Raw genomic sequence first — 18,830 nt, forward strand, 5'->3', positions numbered from 1 at the left:
CTCGAACTCACGGACCGCGAGATGGTGACCTGAGCCGAAGTCGGAGGGTTAACCGACTGAGCCACCCAGGCGCCCCCATAATCCTATTTTTAAAATAGTAGTAACGTTGCTTAAAGAAGGCAGCATGGGAATTACCATAATTCTGATCTGTGTAACTTGGAAGGCAGATTCAGTTCCTGTAGAAAAAATAGTACTTGCTCTGGTTTTTCCAGTCTCTGTAAGAAACCCTGCAAAAGGGAAACACTGAAGTTACGATGACTGCCTCATTTGTTAACTCATTTGACAACTTCCAGAACATTCCCCTTCTTCACCAAATAGGCAATGTTCCAAGCAGTACGGTGAGCACAAGAGGGGCGTGTGCGGATGACGGACCGGCTGGCCAATAAGACGGATGAGGAAGACACAAACACCCTGGACGAGGAAGAGAGCCCACCGCCACGTGAAGAGCGCGTCAGCCACTACCGTGTTAGCACTAGGGAAGGAGTGAGGCTTCCTTCCAGATGCTCCAGACGCCCGATGAGCCACACCAAGAAATACCCTTCCCTTAAATTATGTTCTCAGCAATACCATACGCCTCGATCTGCTGAGTCTCTTGCTGCTTTAAGATGACACAATAGGAACATAATCTGAACTTGAAAACGCTAACTTTTTGTATTCCAAGATGGAGAACCCTTGCTTTTCAAAACTCAAGGCTCTCAACTACTTTGAAATTGTTACAAGCGACTGGCCCTTAGCAGATTACAGGGCCGTGATAATGAAGGCACACAAACGGTTCAAGGACCACCACCCAGCAGAGGCCAACACGGTGTGCAGCTGCGTGTTCTGAGCACCCCAGAGCCCCACGCGCAGTCTCACGTGGCCGCAGCCCTTCCCACTCACAAAACACAGACACACCTACCACTCACCGTCTCTCGTCCACGGCTCGACGAGGAGGTTTTCAGGCCCTGATTTCTCTTCCTTCCCTTTGACATCACAGGCCTGAAGGATCAACTGGAGAGGTTTACCTGATCAAAGACAAGACAGAGAACGAGAGCCTTAACCCAGCACGATGAAAAAAATAAAGACTAGCAGACACATCAGTGGAAATGGAGCATCTGTGGACACCACACTAATAAAAATGTACCTGTTGAAAAAAAAGCAGAGAAGCGATGCTGGACAAAAGTTACGCTTTCTTGAAAGAGACCAAGTACAGCTTTATGTCCCTACATGATTCCATGAAGAGGTCTCTAAAACACCACTATTCAGAAACAAAGTATATTGTAAGACAGGGTAACAGCATACGTTCAACATATTTGGGAGAGTGAGTTCTAAGATAGTGTTTTCGAGCCAATAATTAATTTTGTTGTAACTGCATTTAAATACATAAATAATATCTTACGCTTTGGGGTTTTGTTTCTTTAATACACCTGCGGGCAAATTTTGAAAGTTTTAAAAATTACAAAAATCACCATTTGCTATGATGACCTGAAAGCTTTTCCTTTTTCTCTCGTGTTAATAATGTTGTAGTGATGGGGCGCCTGGGTGGCTCAGTCGGTTGAGTGTCCGACTTCAGCTCAGGTCATGATCTCACAGCTTGTGGGTTTGAGCCCCGTGTCAGGCTCTGTGCTGACAGCTTGGAGCCTGGAGCCTGCTTCAGATTCTGTGCCTCCCTTTCTCTCTGCCCCAACACACTCGCATTCTGTCTCTGTCTCTCTCAAAAATAAATAAATGTTAAAAAAAAAAAAATTTTTTTTTTAAATTTAAATAATACTGCAGTGAGAACCCACTAACCTGTACTCCAACCCAGAACTAGAACACTGCCGATAATAAACATTCCCTCACGTTTTACGCCCCCACCAAGCGTTCCCTACCTAAACAACTGCTCATCTGAACTGAAAAGCGTCCTGGAGAGTATTTCCCAGACACTACATATCCCCCCCTCATCCAGCCGTGCCTGCTATGGGCCCCCTACCCAACCAAAAAATTATCTTTTAAAATCTAGGGGGGAAAATGGATTTATAACACATTAATTGTCTGCCTTTAAAAATTAAACATAAAATAAATTATTAAGTCGTATTAAGGCAAAAGTACAAAGATCATGACAGAAACAGCACAGTTTGCCCATTACTACACGGATGGGATCCACTACTGTACTTTGCAGACAGAAACTTCAGCACCAGAAGCCAGGATGGCAAAGAAGTTGTTCCTCACAGCCCAACTGAGAAGGGTCGGCAGACAGCGTCACGACGGGCCCAGGTGGGCAAAGCTGTGGCAGGCCTGTGGAGCTCACGGGAGGCAGAGGGATGCCGTCTAAGACGAGGATCGGTTCTCTCCTCCTCCACAGGGGAGACAGTCCAACTTCCCAACCCTCTTGGTCTACACACGCGGTGTAACTACAGTGACCTGATCCACAAACTACCCGAGGACATAAGATGCCAGGAAGTCCCACGTTAATGATGGGGTTTTTTTTTGCTACTGTTGTTTTATTTTAGAGAGAGAGAGCATGCGTGAGAGGGGCAGACGGAGAGAGGGGCACAGACTGACGGAGAGAGAGAATCCCAAGAATCGATGGAGAGGTCGATCCTATGACCCTGGGATCAAGACCGGAGCAGAAATCAAGAGTCAGACGCTCAACCGACCGAGCCCCCCATGCGCCCCTCGGTAACAGTGGTTTTCTGGCTTGTCCATCCCGGGAGCCTGCGTCACTTACCGTATTTAAGGAGCAGGTTCTGCCTGACTGACGCCATGGAGGAGATGAGGGACGAGGCTTCATAGCGTGTGTCCAGGTGGTCAGTGATGGCACACAGAGAGCTCAGCACTTTGGCAACACTTCCTCTTGCTAGTGCAAAAGCCAGAAGGGTCAGCTCCACCTCTGGAGTCGAACAGCAGCTATGAGCAAAGAACAAAAAACTTTTCACTTCTTAAAAACATGAGCACATCAAGGCAGCCCGAACCCCACATAATTGACCCCAGAAGTAAAACCGACCCATGGTGTGCTTTCTATACGTTTACCAGAAATACTTTCTCAAAATCCTCAAGATAACCTGAAGAAAAATTAAATCAACCTAGAGGACTAGGAAATTAAATCCTCACCTCTGTCTCCTTAATCTGTAAGCATTAAACAATACTAACAATATCAACTTTAACAAATCAAACAATAAGTAAATAAACCACAAATAAAGAAGCTCCTACAAGAAGCCGCTGCTCTAAGAATGACGACTGGGTGAGGACTGGGTTGGGAGCTCAGTCCTCCAACACCAACAGGGTATTTTAGACGTACTGCACCATATGCTTCTCGGTCATTTTAAACACATCACGTACAAACTGCTTCCTGTTAAATGTTTATTTGTTTATTTTTGAGAGAGACAGAGCGAAGACAGCGAGTGTGCCAGGGCAAGCAAGATCTCCGACAAGCTACTACGGGGCCTCGGCCAGGCCTGTGGACCAGCGGCTGTACAGGCAGGCAAGCGGATGGTGCCCAAGGCCACCATGTAAGCAGAGGGACGGAGGGACACCGGTTCTGGCTGCAGCAGAGAACCCCCCACCCACCCCCACCTCCTAAGGTCAGGTAGCATCCCAAGATAATGGAGTTTACACGGGTGAATGACTGCGTCATTTCTTCTTCAATCATGAACTATGAGCTGTTTTTAGTGGTAATCCATGAAAGATAAAAAAAGTTTTTTAAAGGAAGACTTAACAAGCACAGATGCCCTCTACGCCCTACAAGCCCCACCTCATCAACCCTGATTTTACCTCGTTATTCTTATGAGGAAGCTGTCCACTTCTTCAAGAACGTTGGGAGACAGGAAAGTCGAGAAATCCGTGGATCCTGGTGAGAGGGAAAGTGGAGGCATGTGCTGCAGCGCCTTCCTGAAAGTGGGAGGTGGAGGTCAGAACACGCCAGGCGGACACATCAGTTCACGAACACGAAACAAAAACTGAACGCCTAGAAGCTCGTTTGGATTGATCCCTCCTGAGCGAACAGCGTTCCTACGGAAAGCCTGACACCCAGTGTGACATCTGCTTCCCCCGGAGTCATGGTGCCAGGTCCTGTCGTGGGGTTTCTTTCTTGTTTAGTTCTTCTTTCAAGAGTTCCCTTGCCCTCTGCAAAGGCTCATTCCATACTCTTTGGGATCAAGTACTCATTCTACGCAGAGTGGGCAAAAGACACACGTACTCTCCAGAAAAACCCCAGACTTTGTAGAAAACCCGACCCTGGAGGGAGAGCAGCTTGGGACCCAGGAAACGGTTCAGTTCATACATCTGATCTTAGGTCTACGGTATCTAAAGACGTGCCACGAATTTTCTTTTCTCCTAAACGTACCAGCACCCATCACCGTTTCTATTCTTGCCCGTGTTCCTAAAATATGCTATTCTAGCCTTTCTACCTCCATGCCTGCTTCAATGTTTCTCTTTTCTTGTCTCCACTAACATTTATCTTTCTGAAACCCCTCCGAAGCTTTATCTCCTCCAAACTAGTAGTTACCCAACAAACCGATACAACCCAAAACTACTGGGTCCTACTCTGCACCAGCAATCGTGCTAGGTGTGCAACTTGAAGGTGTGCAAAAAATAACTCAAGATTCTGCAACTGACCATCATCTTACAGCAGCAGTAATGAGAATCTCCAAAACAACTTTATTTCTACGTTTCAAAATAGAGACAGCACGGTAGAGCTAATATTCTGTCAGCTCCCACTGTGCCCTCAGCTCTCGCCCTCTCTCTACACGGAGCTGCAAATGCAGGAGGCCACCGAGGTCACACACGCGGATGTAGTACAAGCAAACACTTTGTTTCATGATACTTTTTATTTTTCCTCATTGATTTTCATTGATTTTTCCAAAAAATTTTATAGTAGTTTTAGATCACTGACATTTAAACATTAGGAGTGGAAATGTAATTGCAGATTAATAATTACAGCTTCTTAGAAATGTAAGCTTTAAATATATCCATTCCTTGAAATCTTGCCATTTGCAACAACATGGGTGGAATCAGAGTGTATTATGCTAAGTGCAGTAAGTCAGAGAAAGATAAATATCGCATGATTTCTCTTATATGTGGTATTTAAGAAACAAAACAGATGAACACGGGGAAGGAAAGTAAAAATAAAAGTAGAGAGAAAGGCAAACCATGAGACTCTTAACTGCAGAGAACAAGCTGAGGGTTGATGGCGGGGGTGGGGGGGGTTACATGGGTGATGGGCATTAGGAGGGCACTTGCTGGCATGAGCCCTGGGTGTCGTATGGAAGTGATGAATCACCGGGTTCTGCTCCTGAAACCAGTACTACACAGTATGTTAACTAACTTGAATTTAAATTTAACAAAATTATCTCCACTTGTCAACCACTTGGCTTATCTTCACAAAAATTAGGTGGAAAGCCCTTCTTCTCTTTCCTGAAAATTTAGTCCCGAAAGCAGGGCTGTGCTTGGGCAGGAGGACAGGCACCACGATGGCCCACAATGGGGTTCTGGAGTGGGGACTGAGCAGGGTGAGAACGGGACGGTCTGGCAGGGGATGTGAATTAAACACCAAGTAGGGTAAAGACGGTGGCCCGGTGCCGAGCAAGGAAACCCGAGGGGGACGAGAAGGGCACACGTATGGGGACGGTCACAGCAGTGGCCTTGCAAAAGATGCTGGGGCGGGAGTGGGGTGAGGGCAGGGTCCGGATGAGGGCAGGAGACGGGAGCCTGGTCATGTGGGAGGACGGGTGGCAGGTTTCTCAGCGTCAGATAAGGGAAGCACAAACAGAGGGCGACAGCCAGAGGCGGGGTCGTCTGTACACGGGGTCAGAAGTGAGCACGGAAGGGCGCTCACAGAAATGAGCATGCGTGTAAATGTGCACAATGTACACACACGTGCACGTCACTTCCGTGCAAACACGTATTTCCCAGTGGGGCCCACGGAGACAGAGGAGAGAAGTCACACCCCACCTGCAACGAGTTCAGTGTGTTCTCTTTCTTCTTCCTTTCCTTTAAAAATTTTTTTTTTAATGTTTATTTATTTTAGAGAGAGGCAGAGTGCAGAGTGCAAGCAGGGGAGGGGCAGAGAGAGAAGGAGACACAGAATTCGAAGCAGGCTCTAGGCTCTGAGCTGTCAGCGCAGAGCCTGACACGGGGCTCGAACCCACACACCACGAGATCATGACCTGAGTCGAAGTCGAACACTCAACCGACTGAGCCACCCAGGAGCCCCACTTTTTTAAAATTTTTTTACATTTCTTTATTTATTTTGAGAGAGAACGTGCGCGTGTGTGTGTGCACACAAGTGGGGGAGGGGCGGAGACAGAATCCCCAGAAGGCTCCACGCCATCAGCACAGATGAACCCACAAACTGTGAGATGACAACCTGAACCGAGATCGAGAGTCGGACGCTTAACTGACTGCGCCACCCAGGCGTCCCTTGCGTGTTCACTTCCTAAATTCTCCACTAAAAGGGACGATGACTCTGCAGAAAAAATGGCTCACTGCAGGACTAAGGCAGAGAGCATTCAAGACAGGCCTGGAGTATTTTGTTGTTCTGGAAAGTAAGGAAGTGTTCCAAGTTAATGAAGACATGTCAAAGGACCCATGAACCAGACTGAAGGAGTTCCCACAGGCCAAGCTTGGGCCAATCCAAACATCAACACCGTGATCAGTTATAACCCAGCGAACAACGTTAAGAATCACGCGTCCACACCAATACCAAGTTTGAGGAGGAATGGGATATGTGGTCTCAGAGCACCTCCTCACAAAATACTAATTACCAGGAAAAAAAAAAAAAGTCCCTTTACAATGGAAAAATCTAAGAGACCACCCTTCCATCCAGGGATCGATGTTGACCTGAACAGCACCAGTAACCGGACAATCTAAGGTAGCGTGTCAGCTGACGGGGTGAAACCAGAGCGCGTCATCACTTCTGTGATGCTCCCGCTAAAGATACAACACCTACACTTAATCATGAGACATCAGATAAACCAAAACCGAACGACACTCTTGCAAATAACTGACCTGTAATTTTCAAACGTGTCAAAGCCGTACAGTCAAGGGAAGACTGAGGAACTGGTCCACTCTGACGGAGACCGAAGAGACGTGGCAACAAAATAAAGTACGATTCTGGCCTGGATCGCTGTGCCACACAGGACACTACTGGGCCAACTCACAAGCCCCGAAAGGACGGTGCCATAAGTGCCCGTCAATCCCCTGGGCCTGATGGCTGTAGCACAGTGTTCTTATTCACAGGAAATACACGCCAATGTATTAGGGACAATGGGGCACCAGGTTTGCAAATTTCTCTCCAACACCTCAGAAGGAAATAAAAGTTCTTTGCATTGCACTTGAAATATTCTCTAAGTTACAGACCGTTTTTCTAAAAAAAACTTTAAACAGGAAGCAAGACAGGAGTATGGCCAAATACTGCCCTTCACATCTGGCACTGCCCGCAGTGTTACTGGCTGAGCAGTTTTATTTAACAGCAATAACCAACAATCTCAAAAGACATCGAGAGGACATCTACCAACGGTCTCTTGTTATCAGTCACTGAACTTAAACGCAGGGCTCTGACACTTCACTGCTCCTAAGGCTGCACGTCACTCACCACTTTCTGCCTTGTATGTTACCGCTGGGACTTTGTGCCCTCACAGGTTTTTTTTTAACTTTTTAACTTTTAATTTTCTTAATTTAAATGTGATTCAATTTTAATTGTTTAATTTTAACTTTTAATTCAATTTTAATTTACCTTTACTTTTTCCATTTTAATTTTCAAAGGTGCTCTACATTTAAAACTGAATTCATTTAGCACCCTTGAACAGATTCCCATCAGGAGCGAAAAGAGCCCTCAACCTGGAGTCCAGAGGCCTAGACCCTACCTGACACATCCCTGCCCAGCGATGGGCCCTGGGGAACGCCACGGGGTCCTCACCTGTCACCTGGGGAGAAGTTTTACGTGTCCATTTCACAGTACGAGCAGGTAAATGACAGACAGCACCTGAAGGAGCTTATCTGATCTCAAGCGCTACATAAGTGTGACCAACTGCCCCTAACAAGGAGCAAGCCGGGAGCCGACAGCACCAACAGGAAACACCGGGGCACCCGAGGCGGAGACGCTGAGTCCCAGTGACTGAGGGCTGCTAAGTGCCATGCTCTGCAGGGGGAGGGGACGACAGGGGCCACGGAGGGTTGGAAAGCAGAGGGGGTGACTTACTGAGTATTGTGCAGCACGGTCTGGACGAAGGCGGGGTTTGTCTCCATGGACGCCGTCACCAGAGATGTCAGCAGAGACCAGTACCAGATTGCAGAAGCATCTGAGACTGAGACCCCAGACTTCTTAACTCTCTGAAAGCCAACAGCCCTCAGACCATGAATTCTAGTGTCACATCCATCGCTAAGACAACGTTTTATGTTAATCTGGACATCTGTCAAGCGCAAACAACAAATTCAGTATTGGATTAAGTTCTTTAGTTCAGCAAATGCTAAGCTCCCAACTAAAAGCAAAATAGCAATTCACATTTTGAAAAGAAAATTCTGAAATAACTCTGATACCAGAAATAATGTGTACAATGCAGCTAGCATACAATAAACTCGTCAAAAAAGCATCAACCAAATTAAGGAGTCATAAGAACAATGGGTAAATTTAAGGGCGGCTTAAAATCTTTCCATTGCAAAGTTTCTTAGAAATTTACGTGTCTTGAAAACTAACACAAAGATCGTTTTTTAAATCCTGACTAAATCCATGGTAAGAAAACTTCTACAGCTAGGGTTCTGAAATTTCGATTGAGTTAAAAACAGGAGCTTGCTCACAGCAGTTGTGAGAATTTATTTCTGATAATCAAGTCCAAACAGAGGACGCAGGCATGACTCACTTTTAAGAGGTGTCACAATTTCTTATTTGGATTGGAGAGGAGGAGGTGAGAAGTTAAAAGGGACACAACTTAGAGAGAAGCCCAGCACAGTGAGACAGGAAGCGTCTACTCCAGGAGCTGAACTACCGCTCTGCCTACGGGCAAGACACAAAGACTCTACCTCCCTAGGCCTCAGTTCCTTTGAGCAAAGTAAGAACACTTCTTTTGGCCCAGGAGAGCATTAGAAGAAATGAGACAAAGCATGAAGCATTCCGGCTCCCTGAATGAAAAAAGCCTGGAAAGAAATCACAGAATTGTGATTATTTCCAAAATGCTAGGTGTGACACAAGGTTATAATATTATAAAAATGGAAACAACCTAAATGTCCAAGAATAAAGAGCTGGTTAAAACTAAGGCAAATTCTTACAACGCTAAATAAAGGTGTGCAAAAACACGCGGTAGGACAACGCGCTAAAGAATTACAAACCAGCGTGGAAAGCATATCGCTCGCCATTTTTGTAAATATGCACCCACAACCCTATGTTTTATTTTTAAAAGGCGTGTGTGTGCGCATGTGTACACACATGTTTACACACACACGCGCGCACATGCACACACACACAAGAAAAGATCTGGAAGGTTCACACTAACACATTCACAGTGATTATCCCTGGGTGGTGGGATTTTGAGTAATTTTTGCTTATATTTTGTAGCTTTACAGTAAGGAAACAAGAATATTTCTAATTAAAAAAAGGCTTCTATAACTTTTAAAAACACCAAATAGATGAAATAATGTGACTCTCGTGCGCATCACGAGTAGCTAATCAAACCTACAGAGGGAATCTAACGGTTTCTCCACTTGAGAAGTCTTCCCGCTAAAAACTGTTCCTTCTTCCCTCCATCCCAAACCCCTTAATTAGAAGGGCAAGGTGCACCCTGGCTGACTCACAGAGCTGGCTGATGTTGGCATTTTCCAGCAGCGTCACGTAGCCGGTGACATTGCTGGGGATGTGCACGTCGCGGACATCCTGGAGCTCACCGACGCTCCTCCCCACAGCCACGGTCACCTGCTGCGGCATGTAGCTCTGGTCTGTGGCAGCCACTGCGATGGACAAGTGTCTAAGCACAACATCCGGCTTCATCTTTAAGCTGGAAAACACGGGAGCAGACACTGCAAATGTTCACACAGGTCAGAAGCGGCAGCATTCACAAGTCCCATCTCCAAGACCTGGTCTTTGATGTCACCAAAGACTCACTGTCCTAAAAGCAACCAACTTGAAACGCTATTAGTTTCAAAGTCCTTATGGCCTCTCATCTCAAAAATTCCTTTCGGGTCAAGATTAATCTTACGTTTCCTCTTAAGCTACTAATACGGGCAGGAAAGTACAATACGAACATCCTAAAAAACATCGCTTTACCTGAGAAACAAATTCTAAACTGCATCCAAAGAACTGAATATACTCCCTCGGCTGTAAGTTAGACGGCTAAAGGTCACATATACTCCCTATGAGAAAACAAGACGATTATTTCTATTCCACCAACTGAAAGGAGCCCATCCTCTGAAGAGACAGGAGAAACTTGAGAACCAGAAGCGTCCCAGCTGATAGTCGTCAATTCCACCCCCGGGTTCCTGCTCATCCCATCCCCTCGCTTCCTCAGCGGCAAGATAGGTGCACACGGGTTTATTAAATGCACAGAGAGGATCTTAAAATGTAAAATCGCATCTAAGTACTTGCCCCCTTGGGATATTAATTTTCCTGAGAAACTAGCGAAAAAGATCTAAAATCAGTATCACAAGATATTAGTCAAATACTATTTTCTCCCCCAAAATTCCAAGTAAAGGGATTATCCGTGTTTACGGACAGATGAGCCCGGCAGCATCATTTTACAGGAGCCCCTGTACTTGATTCTTATGGCATGGAAGGTAATTCTGAGCGCACTGATGAGATGGGCACGCGGGTCGCCCAGCAGCTGGTGTGGCGCCACCCACCGGATCCAGTGTGAGCGGGCACTGCCGTCCGACTGCCAGTATGACGCCGTGTCTCCATTTGTCATCTTGTCGATGTCTGCGGGGTTGGAGGACGTTTCTATGTAAGCGTAGCACTTTGCCACCGACTTGAGTTTATCCATCTCAGGGCTCCTAGTTAGGTCTCCAGGGCTCTCTGCAGGGAAAATCAGATTCCATCACATGACATCTCTTTCACAAAGGGAAAAAAGGGTCATTTAAAATACCTAACACAAATATGCTTGGTACCTTGGTCCTCGAAAAATAAGCGTTCCTTAAAATCTTCTTCCGAAGAACCAATATAAAAGCAGAAATTGGCCACACTGCTCCGTGAGCCACTGCAGTGCAGCCCCAGAGACATGAGCAGAACCACGCTGAGGGCGGAAAATGGAACCTTACAGTCTGAACTCACGTTTCCTTAATTGTGTGTGAGATTTTTTAACCCACTCATTTGTAAGCCACCTGTGTTTCTGAGTGAGGCCTGGTCCTCCCCTCAACTGTTTTCTGTGGGGCACAAGTCTTCTCACCAGCTTGTATGTTATATGACGTGCCCGCACGCACGCGCATGCACACGCACAGAACAGGTGATGTTTACTGAGTGTTCCCTGTGAGCCACTTTTCTATACATTGTCTACGTTCTAATTCAGTTTAGCAATGAGGAATCTAAGGCTCAGAGAGTTAAGTAACCGCCCAAGGTCAGAGCCAGTAAAAAATTAAGTCTGTCACGATGTGTTACAAAATACGTTTTTATTCCCTGAATATCATTCGTCTTTCGACTCTGCTTATATTTTTGCTGTACAGAACTTTAAATCTGCATAAAGTCTAATTTATTAATCTCTTCTTTTGTAGTTTGAGTTTCACATCTTGCTTAGCAAGGTGTCCCATGTCAAGCGTTTGTACAGAGCAGGACTACTTGCCTCTAGCACTTTACGGTTTCTTTTTCAACGTTTATTTATTTATTTATTTATTTATTTATTTATTTATTTATTTATTTATTTTTTGGGACAGAGAGAGACAGAGCATGAATGGGGGAGGGGCAGAGAGAGAGGGAGACACAGAATCGGAAACAGGCTCCAGGCTCTGAGCCGTCAGCCCAGAGCCCGATGCGGGGCTCGAACTCCCGGACTGCGAGATCGTGACCTGGCTGAAGCCGGACGCTTAACCGACTGCGCCACCCAGGCGCCCCTTTACGGTTTCTTTACAGCTGAACTGTTTGATCTACCTGAAATTTGTTTCAGTGAACGGAATGGATGAGAATCTAGCTTTATTTACTTCTCCAAATGGCTGGCCAGTTGCCCCGACCCCGCTTGTTGACCGATTCGCCTCTCTACCTTGTACAAAGCAATGCTGACTGTACCTGGTACCATATTCCCACACGTACTTGGGGCTACTTCCTGACTCTATCATGTTCCACGGACCTGTCTGTCCACACTGTCAAACTGCCGGTGTCACGGAGGGAGTCCGGGGTGGCCTTCCGCATGTACTCAACTACTGCTCACAGAGTATCTACCATGTGGCAGGCACAGTGCCCGGTGTTAAGGATAATGACACAAATGAGGCAGACAAAATGCAAAGAAATAATAATGCTGCAGCTTCAGGTAGTAAGTGTCACTTAGACCATTAAACCAACAAAGGTGACGGTGACTAGAAGGTGGAGAATGGTACGGGTCGGGGGGCATTAAATTAGATGGGGTAATGAGGAAAGCCTTCCCCGAGGTCACATCTGAACGGAGACATGAATGAGAAGCCAGTTGTGCTAAGAAGGAAGGGAGGGAGGGAGGGAGGGGAGAGACAGAGAAAGCCAGCAGACCACATTCTTATGCTACAGACTGGCTGCTGTTCTAGTTTTCAGAAGAGAAGGCAGGGAGGAGGGTCTGCTCACAGCGCATCTGGAAGAAATGACGACAGAACGCGGTCCCACAGCCCCCACCACACACGTGCACGTACCCTTCTCCTTCTGTACCAGCTGGTCCAGGGACTCCTTCAGAACCGAAACCCTCATGGAGCACATGTTATTGCAGTGGTCCAACATGGGGCAGGGGACGGCCATGCCGGAGAGCCGGTTGCGATGCAGGAAACGCAGGATCAGGGACGCGTGAACACCCAGGCCCTCCTTGGACTCTGAAAATATGTCTATAAAACCTAGGCAGACAAAACCCAGTTTGGGTGATTCAGGAATGCGCCACAACAGTGTCCCCACACCCCCGCTGGTGGCCTACCTCGACTGGCTGAGTGAAAAGCAGCCATTATGGGTCTTTACTGATACTCTAAGTTTTGATCATTTAAAAATCTAAGCAACTTTTGGGGCGCCTGGGTGGCGCAGTCGGTTAAGCGTCCGACTTCAGCCAGGTCACGATCTCGCGGTCCGTGAGTTCGAGCCCCGCGTCAGGCTCTGGGCTGATGGCTCAGAGCCTGGAGCCTGTTTCCCATTCTGTGTCTCCCTCTCTCTCTGGCCCTCCCCCGTTCATGCTCTGTCTCTCTCTCTGTCCCAAAAATAAATAAACGTTGAAAAAAAATAAAAATCTAAGCAACTTTTAAGAAATGAACCAGTGGTGATCTCAACTTAAAAATTAATTTCATGGGACGCCTGGCCGGCTCAGGTGGTGGAGCACGTGCCTCTTCACCTCGGGATTGTGAGTTCGAGCCCCATGTTGGGTGTAGAGATCACTCAAAAATAAAATAAAAAAAAAAATTCCTTTCGTTTAATAACATTGTAGAAGACTTTGAATAATGATTATTTGTTTCAATCCAAACTTTAAAAAGGTATAAACACCGAAATACTAACCAGAAGTTCTTAAACGTGTTGTATAGACAGAACGTGAGCTCAGGATAGTTTATCATCTCTGTGAGTAAAAGAGTAACTTTTTATACGAAACTACAGGACACCATGATGACGACGGTGCAGCCACCACCCTGACCACGATTCCCGGTGGCATCTCACGGCGTGCAGGCTCTGGCCCCCACTCCAGTGCTCTCTCCAGTGCAGCTCCCTGGAGTCTGCCCACTCCGTCCATCCCTCTGGCCTCAAAATCTCCCATTCGTGCTGACCCACCCACATTTCCTGAGCGGCTCTCCCAGCCATCCTCTGTCTGGCATTAACCCAAGCAATCTTACAAACACACAAGACACACAATGTCTACCCCTGTTTAACATCCTCCCATGGCTCCGCATAACCTACAGTGAACACAGGTGCCCATAACCCAGTAATAAGTGGAGAGAGGATAAACACGGCACCTCTTCCCAGAACTCAGATACACTCGTGGGTTTGGGGGAAATTTCTTTTCCTTTTACTTTCCAATGAATCATAACTGGACATGACAAAAAGTACCTATGTTACAAGTGTACTGACGAACTTTCACAAACTGAACACCCCATGTATGCAGCACCGAGCGCAAGACCCCAAAAGTCTTAGCAGAAATTAAGTGTAAAACAAACAGGTTAGGGGCACCTGGGGGGGCTCAGTCGGTTAAGCGCCCGACTTTGGCTCATGTCATGATCTTACAGTTCACGGGTTCGAGTCCCACGTCAGGTTCTGTGCTGACAGCTCAGAGCCTGGAACCTGCTTCGGATTCTGTGTTTCCCTCGCTCCCTGCCCCTCCCCCGCTTGCACTCTGCCTCTCTCTCAAAAATAAACAAACATTTAAAAAATTAAAAAAAAATAATAAATTGAACAAACAAACAAACAGGTTACTTCAGGAATGAAACTCTGCATTAATTTTTAAGAGAAAACACAAGACTGACGAGAATTTATGTGCTGGAAGTGGCCGATTTTGACTACGCCCTCCACACAAACCCTGGAGACACGGGCTCCATTTCCCAAGACTCACCAGTCCGTGCCGCCCCTGCCCTCCTTGTACAGTGTCTGTTCCCTGGGCAGACTCCACGGCAGCACCACCCTCACGTGATGACACTGCTGATGCCACACCCACGTGCTCAGCACCCACGTGAAAAGGCAGACAGACTCTGGCAATGGGGACATTCTTCGACACGCGGAAACAGGCAGCGGACGTGGCAAACGCTTAGCACCAGCACAATGAGATGTGAAAGGGACAAGTTCCAATCTTGGTCAGAAAGAGCGACAAGGAACAAATCCCACAACAGGTGAGTCCAGCTTACCAGGGTTTGTCCTAACACTGTAAGAAAATAGTTTTTGTACACTGGAGGTTGATAGAAAATTTTGAGTAAAAAGTCCTAGTCACCACCCTGCTACATAAGCACGTTGGGCTCCGAGCCCCGAGTCTTTCTAATTCTATCTCCCCTCCCCCAGTCTCCCAGAACAACGGTGCACTGAGTATTATTTCAGGTGGGTTCCCTGGTCTTCGCCCCTTCCTCCCCTCCCCAACATCTGCTTGAGGCGTCCACATACAGCTCCCGATGTTACCGGTGCTGGTAACGCACACGTGGCAGTGATACAGAAATGCCGAGATATGACTTAGCGAAACGTAATTCAAAGCACACGTTTAACTGCCATGAGAGTAGGAAAAAAGTTAACATGTATGGACTACCTACGATGCTATAAAGATGATACAATTAGGGGCGCATGGGTGGCTCAGTTGGTTAAGTGTCCGACTCTTGATTTCAGCTCAGGTCATGAATTCCGGTTCATGAGACTGAGCCCGTGTCGGGCTCCGCACTGACGGCGTGGAGCCTTCTTGGGACTCTCTCTCCCCCTCTCTCTGCCCCTCCCCTGCTCATACTCTCTCACTCTCTCTCTCTCAAAAATAAACATTTTTTTAAATCCAAGATTATACAATTGAAGACAACTTGAGGAAGAACGGAAAGCTGCATTCTTCATCAATATACACACGTCGTCCTTTCCCAGCTCAGCACGCCCTCCGCGGTAAGTCAGAGAGGTCAAGGGCAATCCCATTTACATCAGTGCGTCTACCAAGTCTACCCGCCTCCACCGCTGCTCCCGCCAGGCTCTGCGCTACATGTTAGGACACCGAGAGCACAGAGTAGGAAAAGTTCTGAGACAAGCTGAGGGTACAAGGATGATAAGCAAAGTTTTATTCCTTTGCAACTCAACTGTTTTCTCACTGGAGAAAAAAGAGGGTAACTTAATTTTGATTCTGTCTTCAGAGTCCCTAGAAGAAACCATACAAAACACAAAGTTTTTTCCGAGGGACAATCTAGAAGAAGTATTGCTTACTTTCATGCTGTTTTTATTACTACTTAAATTTCAGAGTGGTAGCTTTCAAAAACAAACAAACACTGGGCACCTACCATCTACCAAAGATACGTTAAATGTGAGGACACAGCAGAAATAAAAGGTCCCTGTCCTCACGGAGCTCAGAGTATAAGAATAAAGACAGACATTTACGGATAAATGAACGATTAATTAACCACAGCGCTGACATGAGGCAAAGACAAAGGCAGGATACCAAGAACACACACCTGGGGCCAGGGACGGCTTCTGGAGAGAGTGAAATAGATACCCACTAAGGAAGGCAGGCTCACGACAAAAGTTCCTAAAAACGGCAGATCTGCTCAAGCATCGCTGTACTGGGGACCCAGAGGGATGATTACACAGAACACGGACTCCAGCCGTGGGCTTAACAGACACGACTGGAAAAGCACGTTTATTCCATGGCACCCTCAGCCTGCCTCATGACAACCCACAGGACAGCAAAAGCACCCTCCGGCCTTCAGCACTCAGATGACAGCCTTACCTGGGACCAGAGAGCAGGCCTGCAGTTGCCTGATGATGTGGCCTAGCTCACCCTGGAGGTTAGCCCCACTGGAGTTCTTGAGGGCCTCCAGCATGTTCTCAGCATCCACTGTACCATCACCCTCGGCGTCAAACTGGGCAAAGGCCTACAACACAAGAGATACAATAAAATCACATCTGTTCCAAATCATGGATACTTTGCCGCTGGTGACACTGTTGTGGTTGCAGGAAGAGTCCACTGACATCATTCAGAGACCAAATAAGTTCGGGATAGTAATGCACCATGTATAGAAGTATACTACATGCACACACAAGGTTACCCTCCCATCTTTTTCATGGGATTAACCCCCTTTTCCCAAACAATTGCAGAAAGCAACCTGTGCAACATTTTCCAACTGGTTACAAAGTGCCAAACACAAAGCTAGAATCAGAGACTTGGCTTAGAGCAACACCTTGGGTTAGCCGGGCTTTTCCTTTCAAACACTCTTTGGACGCAAGACCCAACTTGATTTATCAACTCCACAGCCCTGTTTTCACTAACCTTTGACCGTATTCTCACTTGCTCCCTGCCCTTGTTGGGCCATCTGGGGACCTGGGTACAATGTGGGATTTGGTCTGAATCCTGCTGTCACTAACCAGCTATGTGACTGTCCACACATTCCTTTATCTCCAAAAGCCTTACCTCCTTGATCTGAAAAATGCAGCAAATATCACCAAACTCACAGGCTGCTGTCTGCATTAAGTAACATTTGAACAGAGTCCAACACAGTGAAAGCATATCAGCGTGCAAAGTGTCTCCTTCTCCTTTCTAACCTGCACTGTCATTCCCTCTGTGTCCCTGACACCATTCCCTCTCACATTCTACAAGACTCCCCTCACCTAGCGACTGTCCCAGCTCCCCAGAACTCAATCTCTGCCGCATTAGTGGCTTCTCTCTTCCTGACGATACACTCACGCACAGACATCCCTCACCATGAAATACTTTGAGAGTCTCCCCACCTTCTTTTCTAGGTCATTCTCTCCCTTCCTTCAAACTCCTGCCTTTTCCTTATTTCCCTCCGTCATGAAATGTGGAGATTTCCCACTGAGGTTTCATGACTGATACAAGTACCCACTGCTGTCACGGACCTCTAAACGATGCAGTGTTTAACAGGAACGTAACAAATCCCAGGGTTCATGTCTAAAACCATGGGCATTCAGTGCAGGACGGGGGACAGTTCAGAGCAAAGTGTGAGAGAAAGCTGCCGCATTCTCTTGGCCTTTCCTCAACCTCGCCAGATTATCCAAAAAGTTAACAGGATCAAAGACTACAGTAATGAAGAAACAATGTTCAAAAGAAGAAAATACCTTTTTCTTTTCTGATTAGACCCATAGCTTACTACGGAAGCTCTACCCCAAAAGGGAAAGGAATGGAAGGGATGAGAGGATAGAGACCGTGATGGACAGAAGACACTGCCTGTGAGGACGGACGCAGGACCATGGTCTTCAGGGTGCAGAACAGGTGCCTGCAACGGGCTGTCACAAGAAGGGTCAGCGAGGATTAAGGTCGTGAGATAAAAGTCAGAGGGAAAAGCTCCTCACGAAGACGGACTCGTCGGTTGCCCGTGGGGTATAAAGACGGCTGAGGGCCTCCGGGAAGGAAGGCCCAGGCCTCAAGGCTTCCGAGCGAACCACAAGCAGCCATCACGAGTGTCCCAACAAAGGCATTTACCTCCGCCTCCTCCCGAAATCCCACCAAGACAACATTACACAGGGATGTTTTCCTAAAGCACAAAGACAGAAGCAAATATCGAATGATGCAATAGCAACAAAACTGTGGAAGCTGAGAAACAAACAGACGCCTAGTGAACACCACTGTCTGCAAGAGAGAGGCCCCTGAGCCGGGAGCGGGCAAGCGGAGACACAGGCTGCTTCGCGCTGAGGGGCCCAAAGCCTTCTTAGGACCCAGCAGCAGTGGGTGCTGCCGAAGGTGGAGGGAAACCCGTGGGAAGTCTGTTTCGGAAAGCAGTTAAAGCAGACTGGATAGACGCCGATCTTAAGGAATCACCGTGGGTTTCTTTTTAAGGGAAAAGCGTGACAGTGAGATTGTGTGTTTTTTTCCAGAGTTCTTACCTTTTAAAGATACATAATGAAAGATTAATCAATGAAATATTTGTGGCGGGAAAGATTTGCTTCAAAATAATTTGGAGGAGAAGCAGGTGGAGTTTAGAGTAAATAAAATTGGCCTTGAGTTGGTAGCTGTTGGAGCTGGTGAACAGGTCTGTGAGAGTTCATTCTATTCTCTTACCTCTATTTTCTCAGGTTTAAAGCAAACGAACATACAAACGTAACAGATCTCCAGATCCTCTCCCCAGTCAGA

The 18,830-nt window shown here is 46.9% G+C and overlaps 1 protein-coding gene across 3 annotated transcripts in view; it reads right to left on the reverse strand.

Moving 5' to 3' along the window:
- ZZEF1 (zinc finger ZZ-type and EF-hand domain containing 1) overlaps positions 1 to 18,830 on the reverse strand; it is a 103,676-nt gene that overhangs the window by 69,991 nt on the left and 14,855 nt on the right. For all 3 annotated transcript variants that reach the window (XM_030296080.1, XM_030296079.1, XM_030296078.1), the window contains exons 2-10: positions 16,473 to 16,617; positions 12,748 to 12,942; positions 10,786 to 10,957; positions 9,745 to 9,944; positions 8,159 to 8,369; positions 3,733 to 3,849; positions 2,690 to 2,868; positions 906 to 1,004; positions 136 to 227 (exon numbers count right to left, since the gene is read on the reverse strand). In XM_030296080.1, the coding sequence (XP_030151940.1) occupies positions 136 to 227; positions 906 to 1,004; positions 2,690 to 2,868; positions 3,733 to 3,849; positions 8,159 to 8,369; positions 9,745 to 9,944; positions 10,786 to 10,957; positions 12,748 to 12,942; positions 16,473 to 16,617 (1,410 nt within the window). The remainder of the gene's footprint in view (positions 1 to 135; positions 228 to 905; positions 1,005 to 2,689; positions 2,869 to 3,732; positions 3,850 to 8,158; positions 8,370 to 9,744; positions 9,945 to 10,785; positions 10,958 to 12,747; positions 12,943 to 16,472; positions 16,618 to 18,830) is intronic.

The sequence above is a fragment of the Lynx canadensis genome, chromosome E1 (assembly GCF_007474595.2).
Source record: "Lynx canadensis isolate LIC74 chromosome E1, mLynCan4.pri.v2, whole genome shotgun sequence".
Lineage (NCBI taxonomy): Eukaryota > Metazoa > Chordata > Mammalia > Carnivora > Felidae > Lynx > Lynx canadensis.